At 38.3% G+C, this 14,041-nt stretch overlaps 1 protein-coding gene across 1 annotated transcript in view; it reads right to left on the bottom strand.

Annotated features, from left to right (window-relative positions):
• Nucleotides 1–13,652, bottom strand: part of PARD3B (par-3 family cell polarity regulator beta) — a gene marked incomplete at its 5' end in the record, with an annotated part of 417,421 nt that extends 403,769 nt beyond the window's left edge. The window contains one exon of the mRNA XM_085299549.1: nucleotides 13,620–13,652. Within this exon, the coding sequence (XP_085155675.1) occupies nucleotides 13,620–13,652 (33 nt within the window). The remainder of the gene's footprint in view (nucleotides 1–13,619) is intronic.
• Between the last annotated feature and the right edge of the window lie 389 nt (nucleotides 13,653–14,041).

The following is a 14,041-nucleotide window of genomic DNA, read 5'->3' as shown; positions in this document are numbered from 1 at the left end:
TAAAGATCATCTATAAGAACGGAAAATGGTAAATGTAAACGCATCTGCAGTTATATTAATATTGAAGCTAAGAGTATCTGTTAGCTCATCAAGACCATTGGACTAGATCGCTTCAATAATACAAAAACTTGAGTCTCAACCCTACACATACACACACTCCTAAGTTAACACCACAGCTCCAGAACAAAGCATCTCCCTAAGCAAGCCCACAGCATTCTGAACTCTTACAGCCCAAGATCTCCTGTCAAATATTAGCTAAAAGACTCAGGGTGGTATTGTTAGGTTAATGAGCAAGTTGTTATACAGCTACAGCACAGCTACAATAATTAATTAGCACTGGGTTTGAACTTTGTTTCTTTGAGATCTGAAGGTAATATTGGGGGGTTGGGGGGGGGCAGAGGGACCACACAGTCGTGATTTCTAAAATCCAATTTAAAGCAAGCATATAACTATACAGCTACTCCAGACCGCTAGCAGTTCTTCACACAGAAATAAGGGGGAAGAAAATACTACGAAAATGAAAGGTATGTGTACCAAACTATTCTGCTTCAAAAGTGAGTTCCAGGTTAAGTAAAAGACACTTCTATTTTGCCAACTAGAACAGAAGATACCTTAAATTCAGAGCAACCAAAGCATCTCCAGAGAGTAAAACAGAGTAGGGTGTGAATTCAGACAACCCAGTTCAGTTATTAGCACTAGTAACTGAAGTACACTAGATCTTAGACAGATTCAGGGCTCAGGCTCTACAAAAAGAACAGCCACCACTTCAGTCCTATATCTATAAACTCTTTGAGAAACTCTCTGGGCTTTCCTTTGGTAAAAGAGGTTAATGTATTTACAACCGACACAAGATTATTTAGTAGAAATGATTGAAGTTTGAAATACGTGACTGAGTAACAACAGATYCCAAAATCCTACAACACAGAATAAAAATGCCAGTAGGACAATGCAGATCAGGCATGATGAAATCCTATAAATGTGTACTGTATAAACTGAGCTTTAGGCAATATTCAAACAGGAAAAACAATAATTTACAGAAGTATATCCTTAATTCCATACACAAAGGCATTACTTGTGGGGTAGGAGGGAAATGGGAAGGGGTGTGAGCAGGAAGGGAGAGAAAATCTCCTGTAATCATATGGAAGTATTTCACCTCTCACAGCTAAGAGCTGGGTGATGCAGGAGAAGGTAAGTCCTGCTTAGATCAGCCACTGAAGAGAAGTGAGGCAGGCGTTATGCAGAGGGTTCACAGGCCTATACTGTCAGTAAGGTCACTACACTCTAGACCACTGTTCTTTTTGCACACTTCAGGCTGCAGTATCTCAGTAATGGCACCAATTTCCAGAGGTGCCACTTCCCATGTCAGCTCTACTCAGCYCCCTCCACACTCGCTGGCAACACAGAGGCAGTTTCCTAGAGAGCACCACACATCATGTAAGTGTAAAGTATGGATTTGGGGTCTCTTTCCTCACACAGAACATGGAGGAAATACACGACCCTTCACAGGAACTTTGGTCACAGTGCTCCAAAGTAGATATATTAGGGACAATTTCAGGCCCCAGGCTGGAAAGACGCTGAGACAGTCATGGTAGTTTCAAATACTGAAAGCATCGTAAGATTGAAGTTGAGCCATTCTGAGGCAGACGCAAGTTCTTAGGTTCATCATAGGGGAAGAGAGAAGAAGTAACAGATGAACTAGGAACTGCATGTGGGAGAAGGGAAAGGAAGGGGGGAAAAGTTCTCAAGTTTGGGAGTGTTTAAGCAAGGATTGCACCCATGACACTGCTGTTACATGCTAGGTCCTTTCTTCCCCTTCTCCAGATATCTTCAGCCAAAACAGAATCACAAAAAGAGCTGGGAGGTAACCTTTTCAGAAAATTAAAGAGAAGGCCTCTTCAACACAGAAGCCATTAAGAGATGAACAGCAGGGGTAAGGCTGAATAAGAGAATCACTGCAGAACACTTAACAGACAGGTAAGTTGGGCATTCAGCTTAAATGCAGAGAATGACACCAGAGGCACATATTCCAGTTGCTCTTTTGGGGGCAACGGGCAACTTTCTTCAACTTCCCCAATCCTCTTGCCAGGATTTTCTCTCTAGAGCTTAAAAAAAAAAAAAAAAGGAAAAAAAAAAAAAAGAGTCTCTCCTTATGCAATTTTAATCCAGTCAGTACAACCTTGCACGGAAAAATACCCAGTGAATCAGAATTTTCCAAACAATAGCTAGTAAGCAAGCCTGATTGCCACATTTGCATGCATTTTGCAATAACCCTAAGATGCCATCCCAGTCTTCCCGTTCATTTACAATTTGATGCCACCCAACACTCATATAGATCAGTCTAATTTATTACTCAATCAGCCACCACACTCACTCTTTCTGCATTTGGCAAAAAGTACCCCCATATTATGCCAGGTTCAAGTAGCGACAGAAATAAGATTTCACTGTAAAAAAAAATAAGTGAAGAGATATTGAAAACACCCACAGCAAACAAGACCTGGCATAGGCAATATTCACAAAAATGCTCCAGGCTGAACAGGTTATAGGAATGCTTTCTCACTATCCACTGTTAATAGGACTCCCAGTACAGTATTACCTTCTTGTTAATGGAAATGATTACATCTCAGTTTCCCGACTCACATACATAACTACTGGTATAGAGCCCATAACTGATGAGTTCAGCCACAGGATGCTGCGTTCAATGAAAAGCCTTAAGGCTTTTCAGGAATGTAAYTGGATCTACTTTCACTAAGTAGTAGTTTTACTGATATGCGCTGGTGCCTGAGAGAAAAACAACACATGCAATGAAACAGTTGATCTTGCTTTTAATGGCTGGTAGGTAAGAATGCAGTCATTGTCAGTTGACAGAAATAACATCAGAAATTGCTGGTATGTTGGTCACACAGGGTAAATGATCTGGCCTGCTAAAGAACCTGCAACAGATTTGGCTGCATTATTACAGGCATCTCTTACACTAACCATATCCTGGAGTTACATTTCAAAACAAAAAGCACCAACAAGAAGCCTGACAATTCATTAAATAAGAATTAGCAGTGGACTTATTTTAATACCATGAGCTTGTTTTAATAGAAAAATAAACTGGTATAGTAGGTTCATCCAAGTTACTGAGGACAGTATGACATGGGCTAGAGGATCAACACAGGAAGCTTCACACCTGTCTCACTTTAACTGTTCTAGCTGGTTTTCTTTATAACTGATGTCTCCTCCATGTTTCTCAGTTGAATCTGGAATGACTGTTTTCATCCCAGTCCATAGAGCTCAATTTACTGCCTTAGTTTTCAACCCACTCCAGTCTGGGGCTGTGACAAGTCTACTCTTTCAGAGAAGGAGCTAGGTGAGGGACAGAYTGAAACATAGTATGACAGTTATCTATCTTTACTGTTTTGCTCCAGATGACTTCTGATTTGATTCAGGACAGACTTAGGTCCACAAGTTTTCATTACATAGCTTTACTATGTGTAGATATGCAGTATGTGTACATAAGCTTTACTACCCATAAAAGAAAAAATATGACTAAGCCTTTCAAGGCTTAAAGAACTGCAAAGTTGCATCTCACCTTACTCAAACTTGCAGAATCCCTGAACCAGTTTTAGAAGAGCTACAAAAATACAGTTACACTGTGTTGTTAATTGCCTCCTTTACTTCCGACTGCCATACTTCTGTCCTAGCTTTGCAGTGTTTAGTATCAGGGAGAAATCCAGCAAGGTACTTTCAGTCAAGAGAACCCTCTATCAAAATCCTGACTACACAATTGAGAAAAGCTTTACAGTTCAAATAGCTACTCAGACAGGAATCCACAGAAGACATTCTGCAATTGGCCTCTATGCAGGAGTTAGGGCTTAGAGAGCACAAGCAAATCTGACTAAGTATGAAGGATATAGTTTCTTAAACAGAGTTCCAGGTCACATAACACCTATTTCTGTTTAATAAACACATCACTTAAAGKTCTACATCCAAATTAGTCTACAGCCAATGCCTCTAATAACTAAAAAATCCAAATCTTAAGTTTGCAGTCTGGTTTCACTTCTGGCTTGTACTCAAAAACAAAAAAGCTGGCAAGCAGAGAGCATTGGTGGAAAGCCTTATAACACTCAAAATACTATCCATCAAACTCATCATCAAATGAGTATCACAGAGGATTATTAAAAGTTACCACAGTCAGTTTAGACAAAGGTCACGGGAGACAGACTATGCCATTAAGAACTGTATTCAACAGAAAATGTCTGAACTACAGGGCATGAAGTAGATGCTACTTCTACAGTCAGAAATAGTAAGGCTTCCAAAACAAAGGAAAACAGCAACGTTACATGGCTTTATCTCTATTAATTACATCCATAATGTAAAAACAAAATAGAAGAACAAAAAAAGCAAACATGAAAGACCTTACTCCTCCAATATTGCTAGTTTGAGGAGAAACAGAAATAAGGTGTTACCCATATATGAAACACACTGAAATCTATGATAAAGATCTGTTCAGCTTAAGTTCGCCTGCACTACAGGCTCATCTGCCTTCAATATATATATATATATATATATATATATATATATATATATAAAAAAAAAAAAAAGCTGCATCTTTTCAACCAATCATCTTCTGTAGTAGCTTAAGAACACCTACCTCCTTACCGAAGGAAAGAGCCCTGTTCATGGTAAATTTCAAGGAAATTAAAGAACAGATTATTTACCACTGTTTTCTGTTCCACAAGTAACTTGAAGATATAAATCCTTGTCCAAATCAAAAGGAATAATCCTCAGCTGTAGATGGTCTACAGGCAGGTGCTCAAGGCCTATTCTGGAGGACACCGGACACGCAGCACGGAGGATTAATCCACCAGGACTAATAGCAGATCATGAACATCAGGAAAAAAAAAAAATCTTCATTCACTTCTTCAAAAGCCCAAATAGAGGCATACTAGATTCTAACCCATTTGGAACTGGAATTACTTAGTTGAGCTCTATATTGACACCTGAATTAAAAGAAATTGGAGAGGAGAAAAGATTACTTTTTATAACGATCTCAGAAAATGTGCAACTTGGATATCTAGGTTTGGCAATAAAGATTGGTTCATCTCTTGATGCATTAATCACAATGAAACAGTATCTTCTACAGTAACCTGAAGGTCTAAGGATTTGAGAAGGAAGGATGAACAGAGGAACTGAACAGCCAAACAAAAAGAAAAGGTCACTCAGTCCTCCAAAGACTCAGGCCTCAAAGCTTCTGACTTATCAGATTCTCCTTTACATTACACACTACGTTTTCTTCTGTTGATTGTGAAATTGGGTTTTTCTGAAGGAAAATATAGGGAGGGTACATGCTCGTATTTATCTGTAGGTGGTATTTTAGGAAGGTATTATAGGAAGATAATCTATTAAACAAGCTGTACTCCAAAACCATTTGCCTTGATGGAATCTCACCTTTAAAGTCACATCCCAGACACAAAGAGAGACCAAAGACAGCCAGCTGTTAACCTTTACAGACCATACTAAACTTTGTAACTCCCAAATATCAGTCTTTGTTAGACTATTATCAAGCATTCAGCTTCCTCCCTATCTGCCATTTATACAAATAGCATCCTATATACAGCCTGTAAATAGTGTTCATTCAAGCATTCTGTAGTTTTCTTTCCCACAGATATAAGCAATAAAGAAAAGCATTAAAATAAGAGGTTTCATTGGGGCAGTCACTGCTACCAGCGTGTCCTTGCGAAGCTAAAGAACAACTTCTCTAAGCCTCCCAATTCAGGAGCATCCTCAGCCACAAATGTAAGCACTGCAGTTGTGCTATGGTGCCTATCATAACAAAGCATGGCCATCAGTTCTGAATGGATATGCTGATGGCACAAAAATTATAGGCTTACCTTGGATAGGCAGACAGAATTTAATGACAGATTAAAACATTACTACAGCTCACTTAATGGAAATACTTATAGCACAATCACTAGACAAATTAAAAAAAATAGAAACAAGTTGTATGTTTCCTGTTTGAAGTAAGGATAATGATCTAAGAGTCCTGTCCAGTGCAATCAATTTCTTGTTCTTCTTTGCATATAAATTATCAAAATAATTCTATACAAAAAAAAATAAGTTACTGGTAATAAGACTCACAAAACAACCACAGCAACACACAACCTGAGGGGAACAAATAATGCTTTTATCAAAGAAGATACATCAGTACTGCATAGGTTTATTTTCCAGAAGTGTTTACAACATGCTGATTTTCTAAGGTTTTTCACATGAAGCAGCTTCATGGGTTAACCAATATATTTATGGCCTTATCTACCCAGTGGAATTTAGAAGATCATTTTTATCAACAGATAGATCACGCGAGTCTGCCATTTTTATTTAAAGTTGATTCTCTGACATAAAAAGGGTGTATCTACACAAATAAGCAGGACTCGAGAACAAAGTATAATACAAAGCAAATTCTGTTTTCAACAATACTAATTGCTAAAGCCCTCTAGCATCATCATGTTGAGGATGGAACACAGGCATCTTAATACAGGGCTAGAGGGTATTTTCAATAATGACAGCAATAGGTCTTTACACCTAGGAAAGCTGCAGTTCTTATGACATTAGCATCATTAGGACAGCCTGAAGAATGTTGTGCTCCATGGGGGAGGAAATGTGCTGGTTGAGTAGCAGGATGCAAGACTGCACAGTATGGCATACTTCAACTGACCTGTCATACTGAACAAATAAGGAGGAAAGCACAATCACATAACACGAACTGAAAGATATTATTCCCAGATTATTGTATCTGTTAAAAATAAAAGCATTAAGATTTTAATAAAACCTCAGTAGAACACAATCCTCCATTTTCAATTTCTTAGAAAAAGTTTTAAAATGGCATTTTACGTAACAAGCAAAAGCATCTCAGTTCCATCCTATGCCAGATGGRATTTGGGGGCCGGAGGGGGGAAGGGGGGAGCGCATAGGGGAACATTAGAATTGTCATCCTGCATGGTACTTCCTTAGCAGGAAATCAATAAATGAAAATTATAGCTTGGAGTTTAAATTACGCCTCACAAATTAAAAGATGATTTAGATTTCTTCATTTGCAAAAGCAGTCTCTACAGAGAATTCTTACACTGCTTTCATCAGAGGCTTCCTTCTATGACTGCTTTAAAGGCCAATATTGGCCATYAAGCAGTGTTCAAAAAGCTTTGCTGTGTCTCTAGTTATATCAATTGAGTAATAATCAGAACTTGGTAAAGATGATCTGAGAGACAAAAACAAAACCTCCACATTATCATATACATTGAAGGCTGATGAGTATTATTGCCAGGATGAGTTATTCTTATTTCGCCTACTTTCATCAGGTTCACCAAGCTCTATTCTTCAACTGTGCCTCTCTGTAGAAAAACATTAACATCAAGTAACCTGATTTTAAAGCCAGAAGCACAAGTTACTGGCATTGGCTACTTCTTAACAATGCTGGGTGACCCAGTAACTTATTTTTCAGGTTAAGCATATGAAGTCCCATAGACATTTTGCACAGCAAGTTTAATTTAGTCCACAGGAAGTTTTTCCTGTTTGGATTTTAATACCTGTTAGAAGGAGCAAAGGAGACTAGATGGACATTTACCAAATAATTCACTACATCTATATCAGTGACTGATGCAGGATAGAAGCAGACTTTATAACATTTTACTCAAAAGTAAAAGAATGGCAGGCACTTTTTAACTTTTTTTCAGCATTACTTTATCAGATTAGCTAACTACAGATAAACAGAAGGCAACTGTCAGTAGCTCACGTATCAGTCCCCCTTCCAAATACAGGCATATCCACATTAAAATAAGTGATTGATACATGGCAGCACTTAACAATAAACCTGCAACATGCCTTTCACAGCATTAGGCAGACAAATACTTAATACCAGAGCTTCTAAATCTTTGTTTGATGACTGATCAGAACTACGTGGTTCAAGAATTGATTACTAACCTCTTATCTCTCAACTTATAAATCAAGGTGTTAAAATGAATTTAGCAGTCTAAGAAAACAATTTGTTTTCAAATTACTGAACATTCTAAATCAAGAGCATCTTTGTTTCTGTGAAGCCATCATCTAAGACATGCATGTACAAATATCTACTATGACATTTGTTTAAACTACTGAAAGGGGTTTAGGCCTTTTTTTTTTTCCTAAGCTGGCAAATCCTTCATGCCTGCTTTAATTGAAATGCTTTGTACACTCAACACTTCCCTGCACAGCCAATGAATAAAAACCACAATGATTTCAAAAAATTGATACACTTGCATCCAACCAGCATCATCAACCTGTAACAACTCTGCCTAATTGGGAGCACATGCAAAAACTAACTGCTATAGCATAGATCACAATGAAGTCACCAAGACAGGAAAAACTAAGAAAGAGTTGTCAAAAGATTATCTTCTCTGTGATTAGAGACAGTTATATTTTAACAATATAAATCATTTAACAATGAGACACAAACTATGGCAGATGAAAGCTACTTCCAGTAACAATGTCACCAGGGTTAAGTCAGTGACAGAATTTGCTCTATACAAAAGTTCCTGAAATAATCTATTACCTTCCCTTTCCTTCTCTCTCCCTACTTACATGTCCTCTCTTCCTATATGAGGATCAGTTACCAATAAACTCATAATAATAGTAACGGAAATGCAATATATCAAGTTATACCTTTTTAGCATGGTATCACAGTGGGCACACCTGAAGAATGAATGCAAAAGTGATAATTAAGCTCTCACTGCAACATATCAGTTTCCAAGATAATTTAAAAGCTTGCCAACATACACTGTAGCTTATAGAGGAACTCTAAGACAAATACAGAAATGAATGGTTAAGAACATTACTTAGCACAAGTACCTAAAACAGAGCTTAGAATTGTTTGGGTAAAACACAGATTACGGACTAATCCCATTCCTATTCGAGCACAATATAAAAAAAAAAAAAAAAAAAAAATCAACCTTCCTATGACAAAGTGGGATAAGAAAAGAAAAAAAAAAAAGGTCAAAAACTGAAGTCTAGATCCAAGAAGAAAGTGCTACACAATCGTATTACTCTCCCTTTGAGGAAGGCTAAATACTTACAAACATTTTTCTGTTTTGGGCAAATAATAAGAAAATTTCTTTCAAGACTTTCCATATATATCTTCAGAAGAAAGCTGTTGTAGTTTTGCAAGTTTTTTTGCAAGCAGAGCATTTTGWTTTGAAGTAAATTGTCATCTCCCCTCCTCCCTTCTGTTTTTAGAGAAACTGCAAGAAGAACATTTAGTACTCCTTCTGCTTGCTGGCTGCTTTACAACAGCAATACATTGCTCAAAAACTGTAATTGTCATGTTGTGGGGCAGGAAAGAGCAGAAAGAAAAGGAGAAATGTTTTATTAGTAGGAATTACAAATTACAAGCTGATACTGACAGTCCATCTGCAGCATTAGCTCTTTAAATGCATCTAGTGTTGAGGAGATCACCAGTACAAACCTAAACAACTATTTTCTCTCCAATCAGAATGCACTATTCTTCTTGAATTTAACCACTATATTATGCTTCYGACTCAATCTGACTACCATTATAATTACCATTACCTTTGTAAAAGCAACTGTTGGTTTCTGTACATTATCATCAGCAGAAACAAGCACTCTACATGCCAACTACAACTGGAAATCAAGTCTGAGCAAGACAGTTTAACTACTATTTGATTGTCTGTGGGTCAGCATTCCCACAGGAAGGCCCACAAAGACTGTGAAAGTGACCCACTCGAGAGCTTTTTACCTGTGGTTAAAATGACAGATTTTAAACTGATTTTTAAATCACAAATTGCAGTGCTTATTAATTTTGTCACATGACTCCCATGCCCCACTCATTTGAGTGGCTTTCTACGAACAAGACTTTAGACAGAGTCAAAGCAGTCACTTCAAGCAACGCACCAAGGTATGCAGCTCGTGTGCAAACACGAGCCAGTTGATACAGAGGTAACACTGCCCTATCTCCAGCTCCTGCAGAGAGACTGCAACACACAAGCAAGCAAAAAGCTGGAGATGTAGGTTTCCTATACATTTCTCCTAAGATACTAAGTTTCACTGCAACTTTAAGAAAAGGTCATTGCGGATTTCACTTTCTAGTGTGGATTTCACTTTCTAGACTCACAGCCATTCTTTTCATTATGCATAAATCACTTCACACACAGAGAACATTAAAGGCCTTGAAGTTAGCAAGATCACACACAGCTGGAGTTAGCATCTTCAGCTGTAAACAAAGGACCTCACTAGAAAGCTWGTAATTCAAATATTGCCCCTTACTTGGGGGAAAGAGGCATAACAATATGCAACATTTGAATTGCCTCCATCCAAGAGCTGCTCTAACAGAACCCAAGAGCACGTGGGCCCAGACAAACACTGCTGGCAATCCTTCAGTGCTATCCCCARACCTCTGATTCTCCCTCTCATAAGTCATTAAAGTCTCTTACAGGTCTCTCACAAGACACTAAATCACTAACTAAGAAGCATCCAAGTGCTATGCCTTATAGCCACAAAGAAGCAAACACAGTAACAACAAGCACAGCAACTTGAGTATTTTGCAGTACAGCTGCTCTCAGTCRAGTAAAGAATCTTAAATAGTGATAACGTGCAGATGTTCCCCAAAGCATCAAAAATACCAAGTTACAAGAAATCGTAAGTGACTGAATTGACAAGGAATCATTAATCCTACTGTATCTACCCATCAGGAAGAAACCTTACAACATGCATTAGTGATCAGCAACAAAGGTAGATACTGACTCACAAGTTCCATCAAGCTTTGTTTCACTGAAGCACAAGTTGCTTTGGGATGAGACAGTAACTTATCTGAAAACTTACTGGCAATTCTCAAGTAGTAGTTGATTAATGCTTTCTTAAACATCTAATACTATTTACATAATGAAATTCCACTGCCAGAAATCTTGATACTAAAATAACGATAATAGTTTAGCAGTCCAGATAGCTACTTGTATTCTCCAATGAATTAAGAAAGATCTTTCCATTCAGAAGTACAACAATATTCTCTACAATTCACTGCTAAACTCAGTAACAAGATCAAAAAACAATCACTGACTGATTTTTCAGCTAAAACAGCCCACTATTTTGTTTTACTTAACAATGGCAATCGAGTCTTCATGATCAAACCTTGCCAATGCAACCCAGCCAAAAAAATCAAACCAAGTTTGCTAATAAAACACAGCAGGCTACAATAAGCAACTGCCTGCAAAGTTCTCAGCTATTTAGCATAAGTCTCACTCAAGTGGAATATTTAGCTATTTAGTACATACATTTTTAACGAGGGAGTAATTTATTATAAAAATCAGCTTAAAGATGAGCTGAGCACTTTCAGCCAATTACACACCTTGCTTTTCTTTTTTTTTTTTTTTAATATATACATTAAAACATACTTTATTCTCACATCTTCCCCTTTAGGCAGTGAAATTCCATCAAATGACTGCAGTGCAATAACAAAATTGAAGTGTTTTGCTTCCAAAAGTACCCCTGAAATACAATTCCTCTCACACACATTTTGGATGTATTTGAAAGTATCATAACAAGATAAAAGCTTGGGAAGATTTTATTCATTGACCTTTTTCATTTTCTACTCTGCATCTATGAAAAATATTCTTTCCATCAATTTCCTTCCTTTCTCCAAATACATTAAAGTACTTTAATAATAAATATACCATTTCCATTTTTTTTAATGATTTTAACACTTTAAAAACAATTACATAAAGCTCATTTAAGGTGCCAATAAAAACAGAAGTATTCTGTCACAAGAAGTATTCCAAGCATTCTAAATATTTTGAAAAGAAAACCAAACCTTCAGTCATCTTTAATATAAGCCTATTCAGAAGTTCCCCTCTATTGCACACCCACACTTCACAGCAGACTTAAAAATTATCTTCAAATGATCCTATTCTCTATAGATTTTACATTTTTTTCATAATGAAATTTAAATTTAGAAAGAGCTGGCAGAATGTAAATAGCAAGAGACCCAATCTGTTTACTTTAGATASGACAAAACCACACCACAGGATAATAAAATTAATTGTTTGCAATTTCTGTATGATCTATTTAACCAATCCCAAATTCTTCCTCTGAAAAGAGTACAAACTCCCAATGATATTGGGCCAAATAAAAAGAAATTTATCTACTTATCTTTTTGCTAGTTCCACTGCCAACCACATAGATCAAAAAATAATTACTCAAAGCACTGCAAGAAAACTGTTCAAGTTTCTAGTGAATAATGCAGAGAGAGGGGTGAGAAGTCATCAAAACTTCACTTAGCGATGTGAGTTAGAACTTGTATTTTTCGATCCTTTGGTTGCTTTCCACTCTCTAGGTCTCCTTGTGCAACTTACGATTCGCTATTATACAAGGCGATAAGAGGTTTTTGAACAAACTGGGCTGTGCCCACTTGGTCTATATATGACACAAAATAGGAAACTTGAGACTTCCATAAGAAAAAAAAAGACAGACAGAAAGAAAAGAAATCTCACTTGAAAAGGTAACAAATGCAGCAACATCAGAAATTCGAACTCTAGCCTCTCGCTTTACTACAGAATGGTTGAAGGGGGCAAATGAGATGAGCACTTCGCATAAAAATAATTTCCTTAAAATATTACCTTCCTTGAACAGCAAAATGAATAGAAAACTTCAAGAAGTGTTAGTCTGATTATTATCTTCAGCATTTATCTGAACTCCTCTGAAGTTATCAGGCAACCTCCCCATTCYATAAATTGCTTAGTCTTGTAAGAAACAAGGCCTTACCTAGAGATGCAGAGATCCTTCTACCTCTTTCTAATAATAAAGAATGAACAGTAAATCAAAAAGGTAGTGGGAGGATATAGTCATAGTCTTCTATGAAATAGTCATACAAGAACTTTGTCAGTCATCATCATGAGACTAAGCTCAACTTCATCACAGGTACAGGCTGAAGTCAAATTTTAAAATTTCCAAATTCACCTCGTCAAGAGTCATTTTGCTTCAGACAACCCCTACTCTTGAATGCTTATTTTAGTACTCTGAACCACATTTCAATGTAGAAGAGCTCACTGGCTGTTAACCACAACATCAAGTACTCTACAAGAATTTTGCGTTTATCACACATGCAATATTCAGAAGGAAAAACTTTTTATACAAAATATCTGTCCAACTGCACGTATCTTAAGCAGTTTAAAGTACTACAGGTGTTTACACAGATTAACATGGAGACCACTATCTTGGCTGCTTATGGTGAACTTAACTGATCAGGAGAAAGTGCCCCTCAAATTAAACCTGCAAGGCAGAAAAAGTTTAGTTCAATTTTACACAAAATAAAAAGCAAGGCTGGACTATCATACAGTATGATCAAATAAAGAAGAAACTTGCAGAGTGCAAAAATCAGATCTGTGAACTCCTGACTGTACTTTTTCATTCAGATGTCCTAGGAGAAGGATGGATAAGCTCACAAGCCCTCCTTGACATCTTGCAATTAGAATTTCTTTTGTAAACAAGTATTTGCAAAACTAGGCCTTTCACCAGTGCTGGTGAGTACCCCACTGGCCCTTAGCACCTATCTCTTGGTGGGTGGGGAAACACTTTTACCCGAAAGGAACTCCAGTTACCTTTCCCGTAAGAGAAGTCACTACCCACGTAGAGCAGAGTCAGTGCCAGAAAACGCAGGCTTCCGCGGGAACATAACGCGTTAGGGACTGTACCAAGTTTGCCAGCCGACGTGCAAAGCGCTAACAAGCGGCCCGAAAGCCGCTTGCGCTTGTTACCCGGGTTGGGGGGTAACGCGACTGCAGCCGGGCAGCGCCAACCGCTCACGCGCGGCGGCTGCCGGCGGGGCTCCCTCCGCGCCCCGCGGAACAGGGGGCGCCCCGCCGCGGCCCTCCACCGCCTTCCTCACCCCCGGCGGCCGTTGGGGCCGCGCGCGCCGGCCGTTAACTGCCCCCCGAACACACTCGCCGGCCGTTGGGGCCGCGCGCGCCGGCCGTTAACTGCCCCCCGAACACACTCGCCGGCCGTTGGGGCCGCGCGCGCC

Source organism: Rhea americana, unplaced genomic scaffold (genome assembly GCF_003343005.1).
Source record: "Rhea americana isolate MKP2758 unplaced genomic scaffold, rheAme1 scaffold_15, whole genome shotgun sequence".
NCBI lineage: Eukaryota > Metazoa > Chordata > Aves > Rheiformes > Rheidae > Rhea > Rhea americana.
This window is presented reverse-complemented; position numbering and strand designations above follow the sequence as displayed.